The 27,002-nt window shown below is 40.6% G+C and overlaps 2 protein-coding genes across 3 annotated transcripts in view; one reads left to right on the forward strand and one right to left on the reverse strand.

Annotated features, from left to right (window-relative positions):
- NF1 (neurofibromin 1) overlaps positions 1-27,002 on the forward strand; it is a 464,504-nt gene that overhangs the window by 294,200 nt on the left and 143,302 nt on the right.
- On the reverse strand, positions 16,105-18,954 carry OMG (oligodendrocyte myelin glycoprotein). 2 transcript variants are annotated; one of them, XM_030222526.1, is made up of 2 exons: positions 18,685-18,954; positions 16,105-17,958 (listed from the first exon to the last, which is right to left on the reverse strand). In XM_030222526.1, the coding sequence occupies exon 2, from the start codon at positions 17,942-17,944 to the stop codon at positions 16,658-16,660; it is 1,287 nt and encodes a 428-aa protein (XP_030078386.1). In that variant the 5' UTR covers positions 17,945-17,958; positions 18,685-18,954; the 3' UTR covers positions 16,105-16,657. The 2 variants fall into 2 exon arrangements, with proteins under 2 accessions (XP_030078386.1, XP_030078387.1); XM_030222527.1 differs by having other exon boundaries at positions 16,105-17,965.

Consider the following 27,002-nt stretch of genomic DNA (forward strand, 5'->3'; position numbering starts at 1 on the left):
CAGAAAAGAAATTAAGATGATACCTTTTTTTATGGTAATTGGGGAATGCATTATAAGAAGTATGTGATTAGACCTAGAAAATGGTAGTCTATTCACAGTTAGTAAATCAGGCTTTTGTGAGGCCTTTGAACCCACCCATGCTGTGTCTTTTTAAGTTTATTTTTCAGGTTTAAAAACAAGTAAGTAAATTTAACATATGGGTGAATATCATAGTTACAATGAATGTTTGGATAACCAGAAGCTCAGTCAATATATCAGTTCAATTTGTCCCCGTCCCCCCCCCCCCCCCCCCCCCCCCCGCCCGCCCGCCTTTTGCTCACTGAGGCTGTCTTGATAAATGGCAGTTGGTTTGTTCAGAAAATATATTTTCTGAAGTCTTTGCTGAAGCATATTTAAATTAGGGGCTAAGGTAATGTCCATGCTGTAGCCACTTTACAAAAGGGAAGCATTCTTTTCAAAGTTACAGGCATGTATTGTAAAAGGAACACTTTAGGACTTAAAGGAAGAGGAACACCCAAAATATCCTGAAATAAATTACAACCGAGTGTGCAGCAAAGTGCCTATCAGCACACACTGTCCCCAACAAATATTAAAGGAGGAGTAGTAGACTCCATGTATTCTGTGCAGAGTCAGATACCTATGGTAAAATAGCTTTAAAGTATTCTCAACCACATTAGCAAAAACTGCTATCATATCTGTATTATGAAAAATACCATCACACTCACTAGCCCATAATCTCCCTAGTATTCTTAATATCAGGCCAGGCTCAAATTGTTGTGCCAGTGATTCTATTAAGATGAATAGAATTAGTAAAGTAGTTCCCCATTGCAAAATAAATTTAAAAAAGGATCCTGGGATTACTAAAGATCAGAAACCATTCAGTTTTAAATATATATATGTATGTATATACAGTGCACTCCATTTAAGTGCACGTCGGATAAGCGCATGCTCTGTTTAACTGCATGCCGTACTTCGGTCCCATTTTTGGCGCCATCAATTTCTATATGCATGGTTTAAGACCACTCCTCTGCAGGAAAGACTCCGCATAAGCACATGCACAGAATATGGAAGCCGATTGGCGTGTGACAACCAACGAGATTGCAAATTAACTGCCCCTTTAACTGCCACAGGCAGAATAAGCGAAAGAATGTTGTTAGAGTGTACATTGGGGTTGTCGTTGTCCCGCAACTGTAAGATTTTAACACTGGCTGAACAAATAGAAGTTCTTAAAAAAATTTGAAAACAAAGTCAAACATTTATTGCTAAAGAATATGGTGTCAATCCCAGTCAAATTTCACGTATCTTGAAGCAGAAAGACTAGCTTCTGGATGACTGGCAAAACAATACAAATCCACAACAGAAACGAAAACAGGCGGGAAAAGCTGAGGAGGTAGAAGATGCTCTTTGGTGGTTTTCTCAAGTCAGGAGCAGACAGATTCCTGTCAGTGGTCCACTGCTTATGGAGAAAGCTAATCAGCAAGCTGAAAGTCTTGGACTAACTGAATTCAAAGCCACTGTTGGATGGTTGGAAAGATGGAAGGAGAGGAACAACATAAAATTCAAGAAACAGCTGATGACTTTGGTGCTGAAAATTGGGTTGTTTCAGTTCTTCCTACCATCTTGAACGAGTTTGCACCTTGTGACATTTTCAATGCTGACAACAACGGTCTCTACTGGTGAGCGATTCCTGATGGAACACTTGTATTCAAACAAGCCAAAACTACAGGAGGTAAAATGTCGAAGGACCGACTGACAATCCTCCTTTGCTGCATTATGGATGGGAGTGAGAAGTTGGAACCCCTTGTCATTGGAAAGAGCAAACAGCCCCGTTGCTTCAAGAATGTTAAGTGACTTCCTGTGTCATACGAGGCTAACGCAAATTCATGGATGACTAGGGAAATTTGGAAGCAGTGGCTAAAGAAGTTAGACGCTAGAATCTGGGCACAAAAGCGTCAGATTTTGTTGCTTTGTGATAATTGTGTGCACACAGTGATGATGTCAGGCTGTCTAACGTCAAGGTGGTCTTTCTGCCACCAAACACTACCTCTCTGATCCAACCTATGGATCAGGGCATAATAGCCAATTTCAAACAACATTATCGGGCTCTTATGCTACGTCATCTGATGAGCATTATGGATGACCAGACTGACAAGGATAAATGTGCTGTTGAACTGGCTCGTAATCTATCACTGTTGGATTCCCTACATATGCAGAAAGAAGCCTGGAATCATGTTACACAGGCAACCATTGTGAACTGCTACAAGCGGGCAAGCTTTGTTAGGGATGTGGAGAGGGACAAAACAGATGCAGCTGTTGTCAAACGTGTCAGATGAACAGGCTATTGACATTCCAGCCTGTGTTACTGAGGAAGAGTTTCATCACTACATAGCTGTTGGTTACGAACTACAAACAGCTGATGGTAGCACTGATGTCCAGATATGTGCCTACACGCAGGCAACGGCTGATGATGAAACAGATGATGAAATGAGCAGCGAGGCACATGCTGACGAAATTCAACAACCTCCTGTCACTTTTGCAAGAGTGCTGAAGAGTCTCAACACCATGCGGGCCTATCTGGAGGCCACTGGATGTCAGTGCTATGACAGTTTTTACCGTCTGGCAGACGTAATCTATAGAACTCGCAGACACAAGAGTGTACATAGGACTATGACTGATTACTTCAAGTAAGCCTAACATCAGTTAACGGAGACTATATACTGTACGTATAATAAACAGTACTGTACATATGTTTATCAGATGTCAAGCTTCTTTGGGTCACAAGGGTTAAGTGCACGCTCCGGTTAACTGCATGTATTTCTTTGGTCCCAGACCCTTGCACTTAAGTGGATTGCACTGTGTGTGTGTATATATATATATATATATATATACACACAGTTTTAGACAAAAATTGAAAGGGAACCCCAAGAAGTTAAACATAGCATTACTGCAATACTGGAGACATAAAACAGAAATGCATTTCCTTTTCTACAGAACACAATACAAATGCTTTGTTTCTACCTTTGTTGTCTGGACATTTTATTTTTCGATCTTGCTGGTTCCAGTTTCTCTTTTCTGCTTTCCTCTCTGTCATCTGCTAATTCTTCTTCAAGCGGCTGTAGTCCATTTGTCTTTTCTCCTCTCTCCTATCTGTTCCCTCACTATTCCTGCCTCTGACATATTGATCACTCCTTTTTAGCTCTTTTCTGCCTCTCTCTCACCCTTCTTCGCCTCCTTTTTACTTTTCAACTACCTATCAAATTTCCATCTTCTTTCACCCACTAGCTCTCCCATTCCCGATCTTACTCCTCCCCATCCCTACTTTCTCTTTCATCTTATCTCTTATGCCTGAAATGTGACTGTTTACCCAAATTACTTTATAATTTACTCTCCACACCTGACTACTTCAATCAATTTGTTACTAATGAACATTAACGCATCACCCCCTTTTCTCTTATGCCTGAAATGAACTGTTTATCTAAATTACTTTATAATTTACTTTAATATTTATGATCTTTAATGTAACACTACTTTGTATTTCTCATTCCGGAAATGGCGATCACCATTACGGCATAATGTAAGCCACATTGAGCCAAATGTGGGATACAAATGCAATATATATATATATATATATATATATATATATATATATATATATATATATATATATATATATTAATGGGGGGTGGACTTTTTTCACATCATTGTATTGTGGATCTTATGCAGTCCAGGTTTCTAGGTTGACAGATCTTAGGAAGATTATGTATTGGAAGTAGGGGTAAAGCCTTGGTGGTACAGTGGGATCTTTCTGCTGCTTTTGATGTTATTGATCATGACCATATATTAGTAGTGTAGGAATCATGAGTCTTGTTTGGTCCAGATTTTCTTCATTTTTAAAGTGATGGTCCTATAGGGTAAAATGGAGAGGAGAGATTTCACAGCCATGGTGACTGGACTGTAGTGTTTCATAGGGTTTCCTTGTTGTGTTTTTGTTTATCTACGTTCCTATGGGGAAGTAGTTAAAGATCCGGGGGGGGGGGGGGGGCTCTTATTTTTTTTTTATTTGCTGATGACATCCAGATTTTGATTCTGTTTGGTTCTTCTTTATTAAAGGGAAATGGGACTTGATATACCGCCTTTCTGAGATTTTTGCAACTACATTCAAAGTGGTTTACATATATTCAGGTACTTATTTTGTACCAGGGGCAATGGAGGGTTAAGTGACTTGCCCAGAGTCACCAGGAGCTGCAGTGGGAATTGAACTCAGTTCCCCAGGATCAAAGTCCACTGTACTAACCACTAGGCTACTCCTCCACTAACAAGTTAGTTAATATTTGTTTTAAGAGAGAACTCATATCTGGATGGAGCTGCATTTGCTAAAATTGAATATGAAAGAAACTGTCTTTTTGTGGATTGGTGGTTGGGGGTCATGTGATGCAAGAAATTGATCCTAAGGTTTGAGTGGTTTAGGTTCTGTTACATTCCTTTTTCAGAAATTTGGCAATGTTAATAGATTAATGTCAGTGGATCAGCAGGTAGGAGAGGTGGTACAGAATATATTCTTGTATCTGCATTGAGTGTCTCAGATCTGGAACATTTACAAGTGGTCGAGGCTGTCATATTGGCATGCTTAGACTGCTGTAATAGTGCTTATCTTGATTTCCCAAAGTGGACACTTTCATGATTGCAATTTCTCCAAAACATGGCAGCCAAGGTTATTCTGAGAGTGGCTAGATCAGATAGGGCTACTCCATTTGTACAAGCTTTTTACTGGCTGCCAATTGCAGCTAGAATTAAAGTTTTATATTATGATTGTTTTATAAGATCATTATTGGAATTTGCCCATAATATCTCTCTTTTCAGGTTCAGATGTGTATTTTGTAAAATGCATTGTGCTAGTCTAATGCCTACAAATTAAGAATTCCTGCTGCTTCTGTGCCCCTACATAATTCCAAGAAGTGTGGACTGGTCTGAGGACCTACACCTGGTTTTTCTGAGGTTCTTAATGGTGGAGGCGGCAGAGGTTGTTCTCCCCTTAGAAGAGAGAGCTATTTTCAGAAAGAGAGAATTCCTCTGTGGTTAGGTGTTTCGGAAAGGAAAACCCTTCCCATATTTCTCTAGTTATGTCCTCTCTTCAGATGACTGACTCAGTGGTTGAGGATTTACTGTTCTACAGATATGGTAAAGTGTGTGGTCCTCAGGAAGTGAAAGACTCCCCTGGAGGAGGGGGTCCCCGGATGGAACAATATCATTGACAAACTTTACCCACTGCTAGTAGAAAATACCCTGGTCACTTCTGTCACTTGCATGATGAGAGTCCAGGTGAAAGTGGCACTGCTACTTCTATAGAAGGTTCCAGGGTCTAGAAGCAATAGTCCAGTCTCACTCAGAGAATAGAGCCACAGTTGATATTGTGTCTATTTTGTGATTCCCCCCAAAAAAGGGCAAGTGTCCTCAGAGCAGCCACGTCTTCCTCCTACCCGTGTTAGGGAGGGATTTTGGTATTTCCCATGAGACTGGATTGGTCTAGTAGGATGAGATGGAGAAATCTAGTCTTACTTATTAATTTCCTTGAATCCTGCTAGACCAGTTCAGAACCCTCTTGGGAAGCCGAAGGGCTGTGCAGACTTTGAATCTTTTCTTATTCTGAAATAGAGAATCAGAGATGATCTCACAAAATAAATTATGGCTCTCTGTGTCTCTTAACTGCTGACAGGATGGCATAAACCACACATCAGGACTGGTAGTATAGGATTCAAAAGACAATTAACAGGAGATCTAAATTGTTAGTGATTTACAGTGGGACATTGCCTTCTGTCAAAACCAAAGCAATTAACTGCTATAATACCCTGAAGTTGAATGGTTCTATGTCAGTATTTACATCGAGGAAATAAGGACTTGGAACACCTCGGCATTTATAATCCTATTAGTCAACAGTTTTAAAATGAACCAAAACAATCATCAACTAACCACCATCTCATCCCTTTTTGCAAAATAAAAGAAAGTGGAGAAAAACCATCTAATGGACAAAAAACTCCACTCAAAAATATTTGTTTATAATTAACCACTTAGCTAGAAGGATAACAAATGTATAACTTGGTATACATTTGCACAAAAAAATATTTAAAAAAAACCCAGAGAGAGCAAAAGAGGTCAAATCTCAATCTGAAAACTTCAAAATAACTTATCATGGATGATCACAAATCTCTTCATATATGCTTTCCCAACAAGGGCTGCTTGTTTCACATTCTGCTGCATCAGAGGATTGAAACTTTCGCTGGTTATTTTGTTTTGGAAAAAAAATGAATGGGTTCGTGGTTTAGATGATGGTTTTAGTTCATTTTAAAACCTTGCTGGGTGTAACTAATTAGGATTATGAACACTGAGGTGTCCCCATGTCCCTACTGTTCCCTCTGAGGTGTTCCCACTGCAGCTCCTGGGCAAGTCACTTAACCCTCCATTGCCCCAGGTATAAATAAGTACCTGTATATGCTATGTAAATCGCTTTGAATGTAGTTGCAAAAAAACACAGAAGGGCAATATATCAAGTTCCAATTCCCTTCCCTTCCCATCACTATTTCTTTGATGTACATATTGGAACCACTCAACTTCAGGGTATTATAGAGTTGGTTCTAATATTAATCCTGTTTGTGTGATCCAAACATTGCTTTTTGTCCTGTGATTTTTTTTTTTAATTTTCTCAGGAGTCTCTCGTGAAGTACTTTGTCAATTACCTTTTGAAAATCCAGTTCCATTTCCTAGTTTCCATTAATTGTTTTATTATTAGAATTGTAATCCACCTAGATCTACCTATAAATTAAGGTGGTATAGTAAAAATGCTCTAAATAAATACACTAACCCCCCTCTTTCTGTAATTTTGCATGTAAATTTATTCAACTTATGTGCAATTTTGCATGCATAGCTTATAGAATACTAGCAGTTGCACATGTAAGTGACATTAATTAGGCCATAATTATCTCAAACAATAATTGGCTGTAATTTGAGTTCATCTGCACCAGTTTGCACTTATGCACATAACTGCACCTAGTCACTGTTCTGTAAAGTTGGTTCACAATTTCGGTCATGTGCAGTTGGAAGGGGGGGGGGGGGCATGCCTGTGGGAGAGGGCAGAGGCATACCTAACACTTATGTGTTAACTTTATAGAATCATGCAACTGTTGCATATAGACATGAGCATTTACCATCTGCTATTGACATGGTGTAAATGCTTGTGCCTAAATGGCAACTTGCACTAGTATTCTATAACATCAGTTATGCATGTAATTACTGTTAAAGGATTCATGTTTGGTGCACAATAATTTGGTGCCTAACTTTAGGCAACTTTTTTTAATTAACCCGTATGTCCACATACCTTTTAATCCCTTCAAAATAATCTAATAGATTGGTGAGGCAAGACTTCCCTTGCTCTGCTCCATTAATCTGTGTCTATCCAGATGGTCAGTAATTTTGCTCTTCGGGATAACTTCTAGCATTTTGCCTGGCACCGACATCAGGTTCACTGGTCCGTAGTTTTGTGGACCTCCCTTTGTTAGAAACAGTGCATGCAAGTGGAGGAGTGGCCTAGTGGTTAGGGTGGTGGACTTTGGTCCTGGGGAACTGAGTTCAATTCCCATTTCAGGCACAGGCAGCTCCTTGTGACTCTGGGCAAGTCACTTAACCCTCCATTGACCCATGTAAGCCGCATTGAGCCTGCCATGAGTGGGGAAAGCGCAGGGTACAAATGTAACAAAAAAAAAAAAAGATAGAGAAATGTTGATAGCAATCGCAGCTTACTTTTTCCAAGTGTGTGTGTAGTCTGAAAGCTAATAAATTTATATTAGTGGCAATTATTTTTCTGAACTTATCAACAGATATATTTATTTTAGGGCTGCATTTGAGTGAAATATTTAAACACGATTGATAGTTTGATTCAAAATTTAAATCGTGATTAATCTTGCAATTAAAGGACCAATATTGTTATGTCATTTCAAGTTTTCTATTCCTCCACAATCTTTACAGTTCAAGGTGGATTACAGAAAAAGAGAACCGAACCAAAACATTCAAGAATTACATTATGTTAAGAACTAAAAAAAAATATATAATATGCTGACAATAAACTGCATAATAATTCATACTATTTAAAATCAAAAGTTTGAAAGACCACATTTATCAAAAAGCAACACTTTCAGACGTTTTCAGAAACTCAGATAATATTTACAGGCTCTAAGCGATAAAGGTAACCCATTCCATGTTGATGCCATTTGATATTGTAAAGATGCAGAATGATGTTTACCTCAACTTAGTTACTTCCAGAAGACATAATAAGATTTGGTCCTTAGTATTATATCTCGAAGTGACACCATGAAGTAAAGTTAAAAACTGCATCATATACAGGAGCCTCACCAGTCAAACGTTTGAAAACCGTAACACACAATTGGAAATCAATCTGTGCCTTAATCTGCAGTCAGTGTAACAAAGAATAATATCTTTGCACAGAGTCAGATCTAGTTAAACCATAAATCAATTTAACTGTAGCATTAGAAACAAGTGTTTCCTACCTAACCCCCCCTCCAAAAAAAATTAAAATATTCCATATGGTTCCACCATTCCCAGCATCTCCTCCCCAAACCTTGTAGCCTGACATTTGACTGCTTCTCTTCCCTTCTGTCCCCCCCTCCCAGTGGTCCAGGACTCTTTCTCTCTTCCCTCCCTCCCATTGTCTAGCATTTCTCTCTCCCAAACCCTCTATCCCTCTCCATTAGCTCTCTCCCTCCCTTCTGCTCCCCCTTTCCCATAGTTTGGCATCTCCCCCTCTTTCTCAGGCCCCCTCCCACAGGATCTACCTTCTAGAGGTCCCTGGCAGCGACAGAACACATATTCTACCTACATTCTGCTCTGGAGCTTTCCCCCTGGCCTATCCCATCAGTGCAGAAACTGAAAGCTGCGTCAGAGGGAGCGCTATGCAGCAGGCAGCATATACATCCTATATAATAAAACTCACCCTCAACGTTCTGAGGACACTGACGTCACTGTCAGGTCCTCCGGGCACTTCCTTCCGGTTCGAAGCCTTCGTGGTGGTGAAGCCACCGAAAACACTGTGTTGGGGCCCCGCCTTCGCGTCAAACGTGATGACGTCAAGGGCGGAGCAAAGGCATCAGTGGCTTCACAACCAACGACGCAGCAGATTGCAGGTGGCGTGCCGAGGTCCGCAACAATGGCAGCCAGTGCCATCAGAATGCCGAAAGGGGTGAGTAGGGAGGGGGGAGGTTCGGAGGGAAACCGTGCTAGCGCCCGTTTCATTAACGCAAGAAACGGGCATGTTTTACTAGTATATATATATTTTGCTGCCACTGCTGGGGACCTCTAGAAGACCAGATTTAAGGTAGACCCAGTGAGAGGGAGAGAAGCCAGCTCATTCTGCGGATGGGGATGTGAGTGGAAGACAAAGGGAGAGATGCTGGGAGGATACAAACAGTGACATCGTGCAGGAGACACTGTAATGTGATTAGTTTTATTAGCTGCAATAATTTTTTTAAATCATGGTTAATAAATACCATGTTAATCGCAATGTTAACTACAATTATGTAAGGCTGCAAGTTAATCACAGTTAACTTTTCAACCAATACATTAATTATTAATCGCTATTAAAAATAATTAATCACATCGGCATGATCCGGTGTCTTTCCTCCCCAACCACCACCATGCCAGTTGGTCTTCTGTTGGTATCCGGAGAAAACTTCAGAGGGAGGGAGATCATCAGCCTTTTAGGGAAGGGGGATGGAATCTGATATACCATCTTTTTGTGTTTACAATCAAAGCGGTTTACATATTATATACAGGTACTTATTTTATTCCTGGGGTAATGGAGAGATATGTGACTTATCCAGAGTCACAAGGAGCTGCAAATAAAATATCTTTAATTGTGTGATTAATTACAATTAACAATTTTAATTGAAATGCAGCACAACAATTAATGTGCAGCCCTAATTTACTTTTTATTTAAAAGTTATGTACACTTTTCATCAAAGTATTGTATGCAGTTTACAGTAAAACAGATATCAAAATGTAGGCAAACATGGGAGGGGTGGGATAGGGAGGTGGAGAGCATTTTGGGGAAAGGGAATAGAAGAGGGGGGATGACAACACAGAACACAACTTAGGATTAATGGTGGAGGGAGCATAACAGCACAAACTCCATCTCCTGTGGGCTACACTACTAGCATTGGCTATATTTCTGGTACAAACATATTTAAGGGGGAATGTGAAGGACGGAAGGTGAGAGGGAGTTGTGAAAATTTTTGAATATTTTCTTTTGTCTTGGTACAGACACAAATACCTGTTTTTAAGAGATGTGAGGAGGAGAGTGTTATAAGCATATTTGTTATTTATACTTGAAGTAGTTAAATTTGCTTCCTTTTGTAATGGTTTTTTTTCTCTAATAAAAAGATTTTAAACAGAAAATATAGACAAACATAAAACACACCAGTTACCTTTTTCATGGTTATAGTACCTCGCCCTAACTGTATCCATATCCACTTCTGTATCACCTCCTCATAACTGAAGAAATTTTTCAAACAGCATAGTACATAAGTACATAAGTATTGCCATACTAGGAAACACCAAAGGTCCATCAAGCCCAGCATCCTGTTTCCAACAGTGGCCAATCCAGATCACAAATACCTGGCAAGATCCCAAAAAAGTACAAAACATTTTATACTGCTCATCCCAGAAATAGTGGATTTTCCCCAAGTCCATTCAATAACGGTCTGGACTTTTCCTTTAGGAAGCCGTCCAAACCTTTTTAAAACTCTGCTAAGCTAACCGCTTTTACCACATTCTCTGGCAACGAATTCCAGAGTTTAATTACACATTGAGTGAAGAAACATTTTGCTCCGATTCATTTTAAATTTACTACATTGTAGCTTCATCACATGCCCCCTAGTCCTAGTATTTTTGGAAAGTGTAAACAGACGCTTCACATCTACCCGTTCAACTCCACTCATTATTTTATAGACCTCTATCATATCTCCGCTCAGCTGCCTTTTTTCCAAGCTGAAGAGCCCTAGCCGCTTTAGCCTTTCCTCATAGGGAAGTCATCCCATCCCCTTTATCATTTTCGTCACCCTTCTTTGCACCTTTTCTAATTCCACTATATCTTTTTTGAGATGCGGCGACCAGAATTGAACACAATATTCGAGATGCGGTCGCACCATGGAGCGATACAAAGGCATTATAACATCCTCATTTTTGTTTTCTATTCCTTTCCTAATAATACCTAACATTCTATTTGCTTTCTTAGCCGCAGCAGCACACTGAGCAGAAGGTTTCAACGTATCATCATCGACGACACCTAGATCTCTTTCTTGGTCGGTGACTCCTAACGTGGAACCTTGCATGATGTAGCTATAATTCGTGTTCCTCTTTCCCACATGCATCACTTTGCACTTGCTCACATTAAACGTCATCTGCCATTTAGACGCCCAGTCTCGCAAGGTCCTCTTGTAATTTTTCACAATCCTCCCGCGATTTAACGACTTTGAATAACTGTGTGTCATCAGCAAATTTAATTACCTCTCTTAATTTTCTTTCAGAAAGACTTCAAATCAGACTCTGTTTTGCATTGTGAGGGATGTGTTCATAAACAAGGACTCATAATACACCACGTACTAGTCCTCATAACTATTTTCTCCTCCTATGCTCAAGTATCACAGTTTGAGAAACCCTTGTCCTGCTGGTACATATAGAGAAAGCATATAGTACAGTGGACTATGTTGATTCTTTTCTACTTGGATTTTTATCTCTTTGTTCTGGTAGAGTCCATGTGTTTTTGAACTAGTAGGCTTTAAGAGTCACTGGGAGGGGGGGGGGGGGGAACAATGTTTCTTGCTTAACAGTACTGTAAAAGCAAAAGAGGAAACTGCTTTGAAAGAAAATATTGCATTTTTGTTTCTAAAGAATGTCTATTGCAGTGTAATATCACAGATGTACAGCAGGGAGATCTTTGTCTTAAATGTGACTATTTATATCTTTGTTTTAGTGGCATTCTATTTCTGTGCATATTACACCAGTCCTCTGCTAGTTAATATTATTTAAATACAAATTGATCATCCTGAAAAGCCAAGCTGGTGGTGTAAAATTGGGAGTCAGAAGATGCTTAGTTTAATAAAAGTGGTTACTTTATACACACAATATCAGTCTGTGAAGGACATTTCAGGGTTACTTCTGCCATTAGAATTCTGTGGGTGTATTTCCTGTGCTTAATACAAAGAAACAATTGTCATCCTTACCCTTGATATGTCAGATTCATTAATTCAACAGAAACTAAGTCGTGATGGAATTCAGAATGCCAGCTCTAATATTTTATTTTGCATGGTGTATGAGGCTATGGAAGACATATGTTGTGTATTCTTTTGGTCCCCTTTGGGTAAGCCTGCAATACCATAGTAACCTCAGAATCACTATATGTGTTACTTTAGTCTGTAATTGAGTATTTTCATGGAAAAGGTGCAGCGAAGGGCGACTAAAATGATAGCAGGGCTGGGACGACTTCCCTATGAAGAAAGACTAAGGAGGCTAGGGCTTTTCAGCTTGGAGAAGAGACGGCTGAGGGGAGACATGATAGAGGTATATAAAATAATGAGTGGAGTGGAACAGGTGGATGTGAAGCGTCTGTTCACGCTTTCCAAAAATACTAGGACTAGGGGGCATGCGATGAAACTACAGTATAGTAAATTTAAAACAAATCAGAGAAATGTTTTCTTCACCCAACGCATAATTAAACTCTGGAATTCGTTGCCAGAGAACGTGGTGAAGGCGGTTAGCTTGGCAGAGTTTAAAAAGTGGTTAGACGGTTTCCTAAAGGACAAGTCCATAAACCACTACTAAATGAACTTGGGAAAAATCCACAATTCCAGGAATAACATGTATAGAATGTTTGTACGTTTGGGAAGCTTGCCAGGTGCCCTTGGCCTGGATTGGCCGCTGTCATGGACAGGATGCTGGGCTCGATGGACCCTTGGTCTTTTCCCAGTGTGGCATTACTTATGTACTTATGTACATTAGAGGAAAATCTTACTTCTGTTTAACAATGCAAAGGATGAAAAGCCCCAAATTTTAGGTTGCTAGGTTTTGGGGTTCTCCTCTTCCTATATACTTCCAGCTCAGACGGAGCAGTTGGTAGGATCTGCTGCAAGTGCATACCCATAGGCTCCCCCCCTTTATATCTTGCACCTTCTTCTCCCCCCCCCCCCCCCCCCTTTCACTGCAGTGATGGTCCTGGGCCACGCACAGGGGCTCCATCCTTCTAAGCTTGGATCTTGAATCTGGGTAGTAGGTGTCACCCTTAAGCAGTAACATTGAATCAACCTTGCCCTTGTAGCATCACCAGCCCTGGTAAGCTCAACAATTCAACCAAGGACCTTCCACATGGCAGTGTACAGCACTTGCTGCTTGAGCTCCCTTGCCAACCCTTTTCTTGTGGTATATTGTGTCACCTATTGTTTATATGTGGTGGTTCTTTTTCCTTTGTGCATTGGCTGTATTTATATTGCAAGAACAGAAGAGTAAAACATTTTTCCTATCAACGTTGTCATATTAGGAACAAGAAAAAATAGAATAATGTTTGTCATATCAGGTTTTTTTATGAGGGGAAATTTTGAGGTTTTGTTCTCTTTTACCAGTAACAGTCTCTGCAGCCCCTCCCTTTCCCCTTCTAATTAAAACCTGGGAAGTTCAAAGAGACTGTGGCAAGGGCAGTTTCAGAGGCACAACCTCATGAGTTCTGGTTAGCTGGCAGAGACCACCATTGCAGCTGCATCTTACCTTCCCTTCTCCCTGAATTTCAGCATATCACCTCCATGGTGCCCAGAAAAAGGTGATAAGGTATTCACAGAATGGTGTTTAGCTGATTTTCGGTGACCTGAATGGTAGCCGACCATTTGCATCTAGGCTTTAGGATGTAGTAAAGTCTGCAAGATTTGAGACATTCAAATGCCATACTGCCCAGCATCCTGTTGCTCAGCAGTGGCCAACATAATATTAATTCTTGTACAGTGTTGGATTGTAATAGACATTCATAACCTACCTTCACCCACAGAGTTCAAAGCTATATTAGGACCCAATTAACCTGTAATAGATTTGTCCAGCTGCCTAGGGACAGTGCATGTATAATTTAACCAGCCTTGCAATTTTTAAAATGCACAACTTGTTCTGATTGTTTTTTTTTAATCCAGAAGCATTTCCACTGGTAAATGTTATGTGTTAAAATGTTCTGATTGTATTCCATCATTTCTATAGTTGCCCAGTACCCTTTCCTTTCTTGTGGGCTAGCCAGCCAACCATTCACTTGGTTTACTGAGTTATGTTAAATCATATTCTAAACCCATTTTAACAGTAGGCTATTTACCTGTAGCAATCACATTGATTCTTGTCTTAACTGCTTGTACAATAAGGTGGTTAGGAGGCATGAAATCAGATTGCTAAGTACAGTATATGTTTTTTCACCTAATTTTTCTTTACGTTTTTTGGACAGGTAGAGAAACTCTTCATGCATAGTTATTTATTGACCTGATTATGTTAAGAAAATTATGTGAATTCCAGCTGGATTTACTGTGCCTGTTAATTAAAAATTTTAAAATATGTATCCACATGATGCACTAAACTATACAAATGAATCCCTTCCCTAAAGATCTAGCCAAATCAATACATAGAAAGCTATAGTATAAAGGCAGATAAGTTCTGTAAGGCCCATCTAGTCTTGCCCAATATACTTTTTTAAAATAATACCATAAACCCCTGTTAATCTTTGTTGCCTTTCCCATCATTTCCTCACAACAAAGAATCATCTTGACTTGTCCCAGGCTTCATTGAATTCTGTCGAAAAAATATTTTCTGGTGTTACCCTGAGTCTATCTCAGCACTGATAAAATGTTTGCTGGTTGTGTATTATTTATACCTTTGAGGTACTTGAATGACTCCGGGGTGTGTTAGAAGCAGACCTCTGATTTCAGTCTCTTGGTACCCCAACCCATTGTGCCAAGCAATTAGGCCACCCCTTTTTGTTTTACTCAACCACTGTTCAAATACACATCACTGCAGTCGATGTAAAATAGCATAGCTAAGTTCACTTCTTCTGAAAAGTTCTAGTGTAAGAACTTTAATTTTGCATTTGTCGTCTTTATGTTCAGTCAGCTGGATGGTGGTAATAAGCCTTGCTTTCGGGGAGTTTTTGCTCATGGTTTGTCACATGAATTAGAATTCAGCAGCAAAAGGGGCTTCAAGTACCAGCTTACTGGTCAGGAAATGTGCTTCTTCTGTCCATTAGGGCAAATGCTTAATAAGATTTCAAAGGTCATTCCCTGGTATTTTATTGAAGATTTTGATACAGTTGACTGTTCATTCTCATGCCTAAAGGAAATTCAAAGGGTAAATCAAAACCTGAAATTTGCAAATTTGTCACAAAACAAAGTGCATGTTGCACTTCTATGTAGAAAATTGGCTATTGAAAGGCCAAACCAGCAATGTGTTTAATTTTTTACTGTAGTCAAAATTGATGTGGTGCATAGCTGCCTTTAGCTTTTACCCAATTACCCCGACATATTCCAGTTTCCCAAAACATTCTTTGCTCCACCTCACCACCTGGCTGATTTGGAAAGTTTCTGGTTCTCCATGACCTCTGGCTTGCATCCCCCTCTCCCCCCCCCCCCCCCCCCCCCCCAGGGTAAGCTGAGGTATTAGGGGACAGGAATGATGCTCAGTTGTTCCTGTTCTTCTGGCCATGCTATTCAAGGTGAACCCTATGGGTAAAGGCAGGTACAAAAATCTGACATCACCTTGAATAGCATGGCTGCAGCTCTCCTGTACTCTGGTGTCTATTTGCATGTGCTAGAGATAAACAGCATGTACTGTTTACAGTTTTCATGTATTCAAAACATGACCACACAAACAGCACTTTTTATTTATGTAACGCAATTCCAGAGGCTACAGAAATCATTTTTATAACTGTAAACTTCTATATCTGTTGTATTCTGCACTCACTGCAAGGAGATGGTGTGTTCATAGTATACTTTATTTCAAATTTGATGTACCACCATTTCTGTCACACAGATCACAGGGGTGTACACAATAAAATCAAAGACATTACCATGTTTCAGAAAGGAACACCATTAAAATAAAGAATATTCATACTACGAGAGAAGGGACAGGATTAGAGTCAGAGAGGTCAACTTCAGTAGTCTGTGCAAACTCTAATTGTAATACAGGTAACCACGCTGATCATAGTGAAATTCTGTAGGCCAATTAAAAAGGGGCTTAAATTTTAAAACATGAAAGTTCAGATCTTATAACACGGGAAGTCCTACAAACTGATTCTGCAGGTCATCAAGATTCTCATAGTTGCCATTCAGTTTATACTGTTGGACCACAGTGAATCATACATTGCACAGCAAGCCAAACAACACAGGGTATATCTGCACAAGCAATTTTATTTTCAGATATTTTGTTGTAAACCTGATAACTTCCATAAATTCAAATCTGAGTGCTGCATTTATTTATTCAAAAAATGTCAGTGTGACACTAAACACATCGTTTAAAAACCTTTACCATTTTTATAAATCTAAAACTACATCAAAACACAAAGAATCTGCCGATAGCAAATCAATCCTTAGGCAATTAGCAGTGCCAAGATATTAAATAGTATGAGACCAAAGGCAAATACTTTACACATACTTCCAGAAAAAGGTTTGTGGTGGTCAGATGTGCTAGTGGTAGTTTCATCTTTCCTTGACAAGATAATTGTGCTTTGTTGAACCTCCTCAGGTAAATGTGTTGAGATTATATTACTAATGATTTGGTTTACTGGAGGGTTTGATGGTCTTGTCTCCTTAGCATTCTCGGAGCTTTTTGAAAGTGAAACTTTGATGAAGGTGTTGCCTGCTGCTAGGGTTATGTAAGAATTTTTATTTTCAGCAGCAGAGCCTTCTTCATCAGTTATAAAAGGGCCATTTGTGCTTGCACTTATTACAGTAGCATTACTCAGAGTAGCCATGAGCAAGTTTTCTTCAGCTGGCAGTTGTTTGTGTAGTTTTGTTACCTTTGATGGTTCTACTGACAGAAGAGGAAATTGTGTTGCTGCTGCCTCTGCGTTTTCCTTTGGGGTTGACATGTGTAATGTGGCATTCTCTCCAAACATGCTTTGATTAGAACACGGATACCCATTCACATGTGCAGTTGTCTTCATTATCCATGTTAACAGGTAAGCAATGCTTTGCTTTTCATTGCATTGCCAGGAATTATCATAAAGTGTGATCATTTGCAATTGAAAGAGTTGGTCAAAGGACTTATCGGGTATGTATGTGAATCCATTGCCATGAAGATAGAGGCTTTTGAGGTGTGGTAGTCTCATGAGTGTACCAGGAAGGATTTGGGTCAGGAAATTGTTTGATAAATCTGCAGTCTCTAGATAATATGGCATGTTTGTTGGAACTGTCCAGAGTTTGTTGGTGCTTAGATTGAGAAATTTTAGGCTGGTCAAAGTATTGTTGATGAGCACAGCCCTCTGTATCTTATTCTTAGAGACATCAAGGAATTTTAGATTCCACTGATAAGCTGTATCAGACTTAAGGAGAGTTTTAATATTGTTGTTTATGGCATATAGTTCCCATAGTGATCTAGGTAGATTAGAAGGCAAGCTTGTAAGCAAATTCTGTGATATATCCAGTGTCCTCAAATTGGTGAACCGAGTCAACTGATTGTCAAGATTAATGAATTGATTGTGAGAGAGATTTAAGGATGTAATGTTGTCCTGGAGACTATATGGCAACGCAGTCAAGTTCCTGCCTGAGCAATCCACATTCCTGCTGCTTCCCAAACACAGACAGTCAGAGGGACAGAGACTCAGAATAGTGGGTAGTGTGAGTAGGAGGATCGACAGGCAGGTAGATACTTTCATTTTCTCAGGTTCCACTGTTGGCTCAAAATAAACAAAAATGTTAAATAAATGTAGGTTGTGGCAGTTCATGCTATTTATGTAACAAACAGGTGCTGTGTTGACCATTAATAGGGAAATCTCAAGCAAAGTATAATATCTAAGCTGCTATTTAATAAGCAGTTTCTGCTGTGCTACCAGATTTTAATTCTGTTCTTTGAGGAAACATGTTTGTTCCACTTCCATCTCCCCACACATAGATACAATCGATGTTTGCTTCTCACCTGCTTAGTATGTGAGATGCCTGCAGAATTGCCTGTTTTGATGTCAAGCCACTTACACAACAGATGATGTGATTTCATTTGACTAAGGAAACATGGCTCCGAGTATTGGTGCTGCTTAGGAAAATAACAAGCTGTGTAAAAATGCTTGTCTATTGCCATTCAGGGTTGTTATTTCAAATTGAAATGTGTTGCTTAAAATGCTACGAATGTAAAAACTACTACTGTAAAGAAAATCTATTTGATTCTGTATCTGTATATTGAAATCTGCATCTTTGAAGGTGTAGTCATCTGACCACTTTGAAAAAAATAAGCATCTCAAAAACAATTTCAGTTATATAAAACGTGGGATCTTTAACATAGATAAATGAAAGAAGTCTAAACTGAAATTCAGTTTTAAATGAAGTGACGTCTTGAACTTTATCACAGGCATTAAGACCTGTAGTAAGTAGCTGCATTTTTAAACAAGGAAACAAGACTTACCTTAATGCTAATGTCCAGGATCAATGCATGTTTTCTCTGAAAAGCTGTTTTTAAGATTGCATTCTGCTTTATTCCATTCAGAAGCTTCAGTGTTGTTTTTTAGACTGTGCTTGGCTCTTTCAGCTGCATTCTGCTGCGATTTAGTGGGTGGTGGAATGAGGGAGGGAGACCGGGGGTGTCTACAGCCAGTTGATCAGCAGTGTTTCCTAGGACTGCAGAACTGTCATTGATGCTGACTCTAAATTTTGGAGGCAATTCCTGCTCAACAAAAACAGATAGTGTTTGAGCAGTTAACCTTATCTAGATATATGTTTTTGTTGGCATGAGTATAGCTGTGCGTTCATCCATTCTAAAATTTCCACTTGTCACCCGAGGAATGTTATTCATCTTAAGCATATTGTTTTGATTTCCAGTTAAGATAAAAAAAATCTTTTTTTTTTTTTTAAATGCCTGGTTACCACATTTGGAAAAGTCAGTATTCTGTATGAAACATTTCCATCGGTATCTTTATGCAGAGAGTTCCGGATCTTTACCACACTTGCACTGTCTGAAGCTTATTTTGTGTGTAAACATAAATGGGGTTACCACAGAGATCTGTTCTGGAACTTATGCTTTTAAACATATTTGTAATTGATGTGGAAATGGGAACAAGTGAGGTGATCAAATTTGCAGATGAGACAACTTTTTCTACGTTGTTAATTCACACGCGGAATGTGAGAAGTTGCAGGAGGACCTTAGGACACTGAAAGAGTGGTCATCCAAATGATGGATGAAATTTAATGTGGACAAGTGTAATGCAGTACACATTGGAAAAAAATAACCCAAATTGTAGTCATGTGATGCTAGGTGCCATATTAGGAGGCACCGCCCAGGAAAGAGATCAAGGTATCTTTGTGGACAATAGGTTGAAATCTGCTCAGTGTGTGTTTGCAGCCATAAAAGCAAACAGAATCTTAGGAATTATTAGGAAAGGAATAGAAAAGAAAACAAAGCATATCATAATGCCCCTGTATCGCTCCATAGTGAAATTATCTCTTGAGCTCTGTTCCATTCTGGTTGCCGCATTTCAACAAATGTATAGGAGGGGGGAGTGGCCAACATAGCATCCTGAAGAAAGCAGCAGGTGAGTTTAGCTCCGAGGCTTTCTCCCAGTATGGTGAAGGAAACGCAAGGGGAAAGCTCAAGATTTCCCCTCTGAATCTCAGCTATTGCTGCCTTTCAGGTAGGCTACTATCCCAGAGCTACTCACCTGTTTACCATCGTTGTGAAGCAACATCTCTTGGGGAGCCAAAACAACGCTGAGTCTGGTCCATTGTACAGCCTCACCTCCTCCACAGTTGGCGTCTTCCGATTCGGATCTGCAACAATGCTTGTCGCTATTCAACACGTCAGCTTCTGAAGAGAGTGTCCATACAGGAGTAGAGATGCCCAGCATAACCTCTGTAGAGCAGAGGGCTCCTGGTGCTGAAAGGTTGGCGGGAGCAACTGCAAGTACATAGCAGAATCAGCCCGAATCAGGGCTAGGCAGCTTGGAGCCTTTAATTTACGTCTCCTTTGGAGAAGCCATCTACAGTGACTCTGAGTTCATTGTGGGATGCTATTACCCTTTTACATAAGTCTATTGCTGTGCTTATGGTAGCTGTGGCTGTTAATCAGAAGAACTCAACTGATTTATCAGGAACCCTTACATCAACCCTGGTGAGATTGGATAAGCTCAAAGGGCAAATGAATGAAGCACATTCTCATAGTGTGTCTTGATTAAAGATAAGATTCAAGTTCATAGGAAGCTTGAGACAGTAGAGAATTCATAACGTTTTCTTAATTTACGTCTCTTGAATTTTCCTAAACACCCTGTAATGTCAGCTATTGATTTATTGAAGAAGTATTTGGAAGAGGCTTTGCATGTACCTAAAGAAGCAATTCCTCCTTTTGCAAAGGTCTACTATGTCCCTCAGAAAAAGAATTAGGAGCTGCCCAGAGTGAAGCTGCTACTGGCCAGAATGCAGATTTGACACAGGATAGTTTGGATTTGACTACTTATTTGTAACAATCTGATTCAGAAGTGGTTAGTTGTTCTACTCTGATAGTGACTTTTGTTTTTCCTCAAGACCATAACTATATTCTGCTTCTTTATTTTTGTAACAAGAATCTATTATTTATGGGACAAAAAAATTGGATTTTCCCACATCTTGTAAGATCAACACAAGGTTTCTGGTGCTCCAACAGCAAATCTAGTCCTTGCGTGGAACTCTCCATTTACGTTTTCCTGGTAAATGTTTAGTAGTTATTGCCTCAACTAAATATGTTTTTTTTTATTCTGACCAGCTACAGTTCCTAATAGATTCAAAAAGACAACAACCTTCCACAAACTCAGGTCTCTGTAAAGGGGAATATTTGGGGGATTGTTTAGTAAGTATTCTTTATGCTTCCTTCTGTATAAGACAATATCCTTCTTATTTTTTCCTTTTTATGTATCCTGAAGCTTCAAGGATTTTTTTCCTCTCTCCCCCTCTTCCTATTGTGGTCTAAGTAGCACATTATTGTTTCTTGTTTGAAATTTGTTACTTGATTTTTTTTTCTGTTAATGCTTTTTGTGCCTTTCTTTTCAAGTTGGTGCTTGTAAATTTAAATTAAACTTAATAAAATATAGCAGAATTAGAAAAGTTACAGAGAAGGTCAGCCACTATGGTTAAGGGGATGGAATGACTCCCCTGTGTGGAAAAGGCTAAAGAGATTATGGATTTTCTGCTTGGAAAAGAGGCAGCTGAGGGGAGAGATGATAGAGGTCTATAAAATTCTGGGTGGAATGAAACAGGTAAACACGAATCAATTGTTTACTCTTTCAAAAAATACAAAGACTAGGGGACACACAATGAAGTTACATAGTAGTACATTTGAAATGTTTTCACTGAGTAGTTAAGTTCTGGAACTCATTGCTGGAAGATGTGATAAAAGCAATTAGTGTAGCTGTGTTTAAAAACGATTTGGACGAGTTCCTGGAGGTAAAGTCCATAAACCATTATGGTAGACATGGAGGAAGCCATTGCTTGTCCCTGGGGATAAGTAGCATGGAATCTTAATACTTTTTGGGATTCTCCCAGGTACTTGTGACCTGGCTTGGCCACTGTTAGAAACAAAATACTAACCTAGATGGACCTTTGTTCTGACCAAGTATTGCAGCTTTTATGTTTTTAATTTCTTACTCTTCATGAGCCAGTATATGCAAGACAACCTATACAGGTAAAAGATCTCACAGATTCTCTCTCTCACAAGAAATCAATAGAACTTAAGTTGCTAGTGAACCAAGGGAAGGAATATGGGAAAGCATGTGGTCAGATCAATATTTGATGCTTTTGAAACAGCATTGAAAGAATCCGACCTTTATTATGACATACCGGAAAAGCTTGCAAATGCTATGCAGAGAAGTGGATCTGTTTAGAGATAAGGTTAAGAAGGCAGTTACTCTTATTAAAGAACACTGTGAAACACTCAAAGGAGGTTTACAGATAAGGTATCCAGAAGACATTTTGAGTATTAAATGACAAGGTATCCTCTACTCCATTATAATCATCCCACATAGCAGGAACCTTGTTCTCATCTTAAACAGCAGAGGGGCCAAAAGCCAGCTTCACAGCTAAAACCAGGGACAGGGTTTTGACTGGTTTCAGAAGGCTATAACCAGTGCTTTTTTTGTAGAAAAAAAGGTGCCAGTACTCATTATGGGTGGGATCACCACATATGGCTCTGCCCCTATGATAGCCACACCCACATTAGCCACACCAGCCATGGCGCATATAAACAGACATAATTGAAAATATTATACTAGTATAGGAGAAAAAAAATAACGTGATTTTTTTCATTATAAATAATTTCTAAGCTGTTACAGCTCCAGTATACCCAGTGCAAAATAAGACAGCAGATGTAAATTCTCAAATTGGACATATTCCAAACACTAAAATGAAAATAAAATGATTTTTTTCTACCTTTGTTGTCTGGTGACTTTGTTTTTCTATCCATATTGGTCCCAGTCTATGATTCTGCTGCTATCTATCTGTTCTCTTAACTCTGTTTCCAGGGCTTCCTTTCCGTTTATTTCTTTACTTTTCTCCATTTCTTGCCCTGCATCCATAAGTAAAAGCTGGTCCAGCTTTTGCCTATTTTCTCCATCCACGTGCAGTTTTTCTCCTTTCTTCCCTTTCCCTCATCTCCATCCATGTGCATCTTTTTTTTTTCTTTCCTCCCCTCCATCCATGTGCATCTTCTTTTTTCTTTCTTCCCCTCCATCCATGTCCAGCACTTCTCCTCTCTCCTTCCCTTCATCCATGTCCAGCATTTCTCCTCTCTGTTCCCTCCCCTGTATCCATATAAAGCAATAATTCTCTCTCCCCTCTTCTCCATGCAAGTCCAGCATTTCTCCTCTCTCCCCGCCAACCCCTCCATCCATCCATTTCCAGCCTTTTTCCTCTCTCCCCTGCCCTCCCCTCCATCCATGTCCAGCATGTCTCCTCTCTCCCCTCCCATGTCCAGCGATTCTCCTCTCCCCTGCTTTCCCATCCCATCCATGTCCAGCGATTCTTCTCTGCCCTTCCCTCCTATCCATGTCCAGGAATTCTCTCTTACCCTGCCTTCTCCTATCCATGTCCAGCAATTCTCTCTTCCCTGCCTTCTCCTCCTATCCATGTCCAGCAATTCTCTCTTCCCTGCCTTCCTATCCATGTCCAGCAATTCTTCTCTCTCCCCTGCCATCCCATCCAATCCATGTCTCCTCTCTCCCCCTGTCCTGCCTTCCTATCCATGTCCAGCAATTCTCTCTCCCCTGCCATCCCATCCAATCCATGTCTCCTCTCTCCCCCTGTCCTCCCTTCCCATCCATGTCCAGCGATTCTCCTCTCCTCTCTCCCCTCAATGTCCAGCTATTCTCTTTTGCCCCATCATCCCCCTCCCATGTCCACTGACTCGCCCCATCCTCCACCTGCCCCCGAGATCATTCAAACCCCAGCCCCACCTGCCCACCCTCACCTGCCCGCTCCCTTCCGTTCGTGCACCCGGCTGTGCTCCCTTGCGTTGCAAAACTTTTGTTTACCAAAGTTGCAGTGAACCGGCAGTGAAAGCAGCAGGCAGGCTCACCTCCTCGTCGCTTTCTTCCCTTCCCTCTCAGCGTGTCCCACCCTCGCAGAAAGGAAGCGAGAGGGAAGCGAAGCGAGCGACGACGAGGCAAGTCTGCCTGCTGCTTTCACTGCCGGTTCGCCACGACATCGGGTAAACAAAAGTTTTGCAACGTAGGGAGCACGGCCGGGTGCACGAACAGAAGCGAGCAGGCAGGTGAGCTGGCCTGCAGAAAAAAGGTGCCGGTACGCCGTACTGGTGCGTACCGGCACAAAGAAAACACTGGATGTAACTAGTGTCTCTCCCGGATGACCTAACAGTTGTGGGCAAACTGAAGTTTTACATATCATATAGCATAGCCTTGGACTTTTGAGCTCTCTGAATAATTTGGAATGGTATAAATTACACTTATTTGAAACATCTTAAAATTAAAAATCTGTTGGTCACACTCTTAACATTAGGAACTATTTATAAAAGAGCTCTCCTCTCTCTTAGAGACCAGTATGGTCACACTTATTCCACAAGGGGATTTTATTCAAGTATTTCCTGGTTCCAGAGAAAACAGGAAGATATGGCCCCATTCTAAACCTAAGAGACCTGAACAAGTTTGTGATTCAGAAGAAGAACAAGATGATTTCCCTGGGCATTTCCATAACTTTTATTTAGAAAGGAGACTTTGTCCTCTGGACCTATAAGAATCTTACATTTAAATAGAGATAACATCCCAGTCACAAGAGATATCTCATATCAGTAATAAGAAAACACCACTATCAATATTGTGGTGTGACAATTGGTCCTATATGCGCTTCATGTATGTTCACCAAATGCCTAGCTATAGTAATGGTGCTTCTGGCCAGACTGGCTTGTGTGGTTGTTGATCAAGAGCTCATCTCAGGATAGAGCTCAAAGATCAACGTGCAAATCTTTTGAGTGCTGACATCATCAGAGTTCATCATAAATTATCACACTTCCCACTTGAGCTTGTCAACTCAGTTGACATTTGTAGGAGCTCTGCTACACATAAAGGTTCAATTTATTTGATATACCGCTTATATACAAGTAAAAGTCTAAATGGTTTACAGTAATAAAATCATAACATTGTAAACGTGGGGACAAAGCAGTACAAGCACAGACCTCAAGACAAGGCAATAATAGGAGAAATAGTAGGGGAAGATTACAGAGTATGTCAAGGAGAATAAGAAGACAGGAAATACAAGAGGGAAGGTGAGACAATTTTAATTCTGCAATTAAATGGCAAGCCTAGCTGGAGCAAGATGAAATCCAAAAGCGAAAGCTGCTTTAAATTTGTTACCTAGTTGTAGGTAAAGAGGTAAAGAATTCCGGAGGAAACTGAGACACTGAAGCAGGAGTTCTAGATGGTATCAAAATGGACATGATAAAAAGATGGAACGAACAATAGCTTTTCTTTTTCTTTTTTTGAGAAGCAAAAGAAAGGAAATAGGGTATGAGATATTTAGCCAAGAATACTGCAGAACCTAAGAACTGAATCTGATGAAATAACATTAAGATCTTATAGGATTTTCTGTATGTGACAGGAAGCAAATGCTCAGTTAGAAAAAAGGTAGGTAACATGATTCATGGGAAAGCCTTTCTTCCACCTCAGAGGACTGCCATTCTGATGTTCATGGTGCATGAGATCTCAGTGAATCAGCAGATGTTAGCTTGGAACATGTTGAGATAGGCCATATGGCCTCAACAGTTCATGTAACACATTTGCTGTGTCTCAAAATAAGATAAACATAGTGGACCTTAAAGTAATATTAGGGTAGATCAGACTGGTTGAGAGGTGGCATTATATGTGAAAGAAAGAATGGAGACTGACAGGATAGAAGTTCTGCAGGAAGTAAAATGCAATGTGGAAATTCCATGTGTGATGGGGAGGAGCAGTACTGGTGGGGTGACATACTAGCATCCACCTGGACAAGATGAAGATATAAACCGTGAAATGCTAACAAATTTAGTAGCACAATAATAATGGAAGATTTCAATTACTTGCCTCCCCCCCCCCCCCCCCCCCCCCCAACAAAGAAAATAAAAACTTCCTTGTCATCAAGCAGATGAAGCCATTACGTATGGGTTATGTCCATCAACCAGCAGGGGAGATAGAGAGCACTCAAACTTTCACAGTGCCCTCTTGGCCAGCTAGCTCCACTGCCTCTTCAGTATTCTCTATCTCCCTTAGCAGGGTGGCTGCAGCTTGTTTGAGCTCCAGAAAAATCTGCCGGGAGGTGGTTCCTGGCTTGCCAGTTGTTAACCAGGGTGTTGGAGGCTATAGCAGCTTCACTTTAAAGGCACATAGGTTAGCCCTTTCCCTGCCTTACCCATACCTCTGTGGATGTGGACATATTGCCTTGTTTTCCCTGTCCTTACCCACCAACAGTGGATGCAGGCATATAGGTTCGCCCTTTCCCTGCCTTTCCCACTCATCTGAACCTCCGGAGTCTTCAATACCTCTGCTTTCCTCACAGCTTTAAAAAAAAAGAAAAAAAAAGTCGCGTCACGTTTTTAAACGCAGAGACGCTGGAACAGAGGTTTTTGACCTGATTTTCAGCAGGATCGTAGTTGTACACTAGATCCTTTGAGGTAAGAGTGTTTTCCAACTCCTCCGGGGTGGGCCCGCGATCGGGGCGATTTTGGCGCGAAACCGCCATTTTGGATTTTACCGCCGTTTTTCGGCGACGGCTGCGGACAATGTAAAGCGCTGTTCCACTTGTGGCAAGCGCAAATCAGCTGCAGGGCTCTGTAAATCGTGCTGTATTGGCGTAGGAGCCGGCCCGAGCATGGCGAGCGATGTTTCTTCCCGCTCTGAGCTGGCAGCGGGCGCCATTTTGCTTACACCGCATGGCGCGGCCTCCGTGGACACGGAGAGACCTGAGCCGGGTGGGGCACCTCGAGATGAGGTTATTTCAGGAGTGGCTAGCACCGGACAGGATTTGGGTCCCCGGATTTTGTGCTTTTGCTGCATAAAGCATACATGATGAAAAGAGCCCTTCCTCAAGGGTCGCCTAAGGCTCCTCTGATTGTCCCCCCGATGGATTCTGGCCTGGGATTGCCCAGTGAGGCTTTTTTCCCGGATGCTTGGCCTAAAGATAAGTGTAGAAGGGTTAATTCCCCTTCAGATTGTGGTGCACCTTTTTCCCCCCCATGGTTGGGGTGTGAGGATTCGGAGAACTCTGACAGACGTTCTTGGT

This window comes from Microcaecilia unicolor, chromosome 13 (genome assembly GCF_901765095.1).
Source record: "Microcaecilia unicolor chromosome 13, aMicUni1.1, whole genome shotgun sequence".
Lineage (NCBI taxonomy): Eukaryota > Metazoa > Chordata > Amphibia > Gymnophiona > Siphonopidae > Microcaecilia > Microcaecilia unicolor.

Excerpts from the sequence above, each read along its gene's own strand:
- OMG (XM_030222526.1), bottom strand. The coding sequence starts at position 17,944 with ATGAAAGTATCTACCTGCCTGTCGATCCTCCTACTCACACTACCCACT.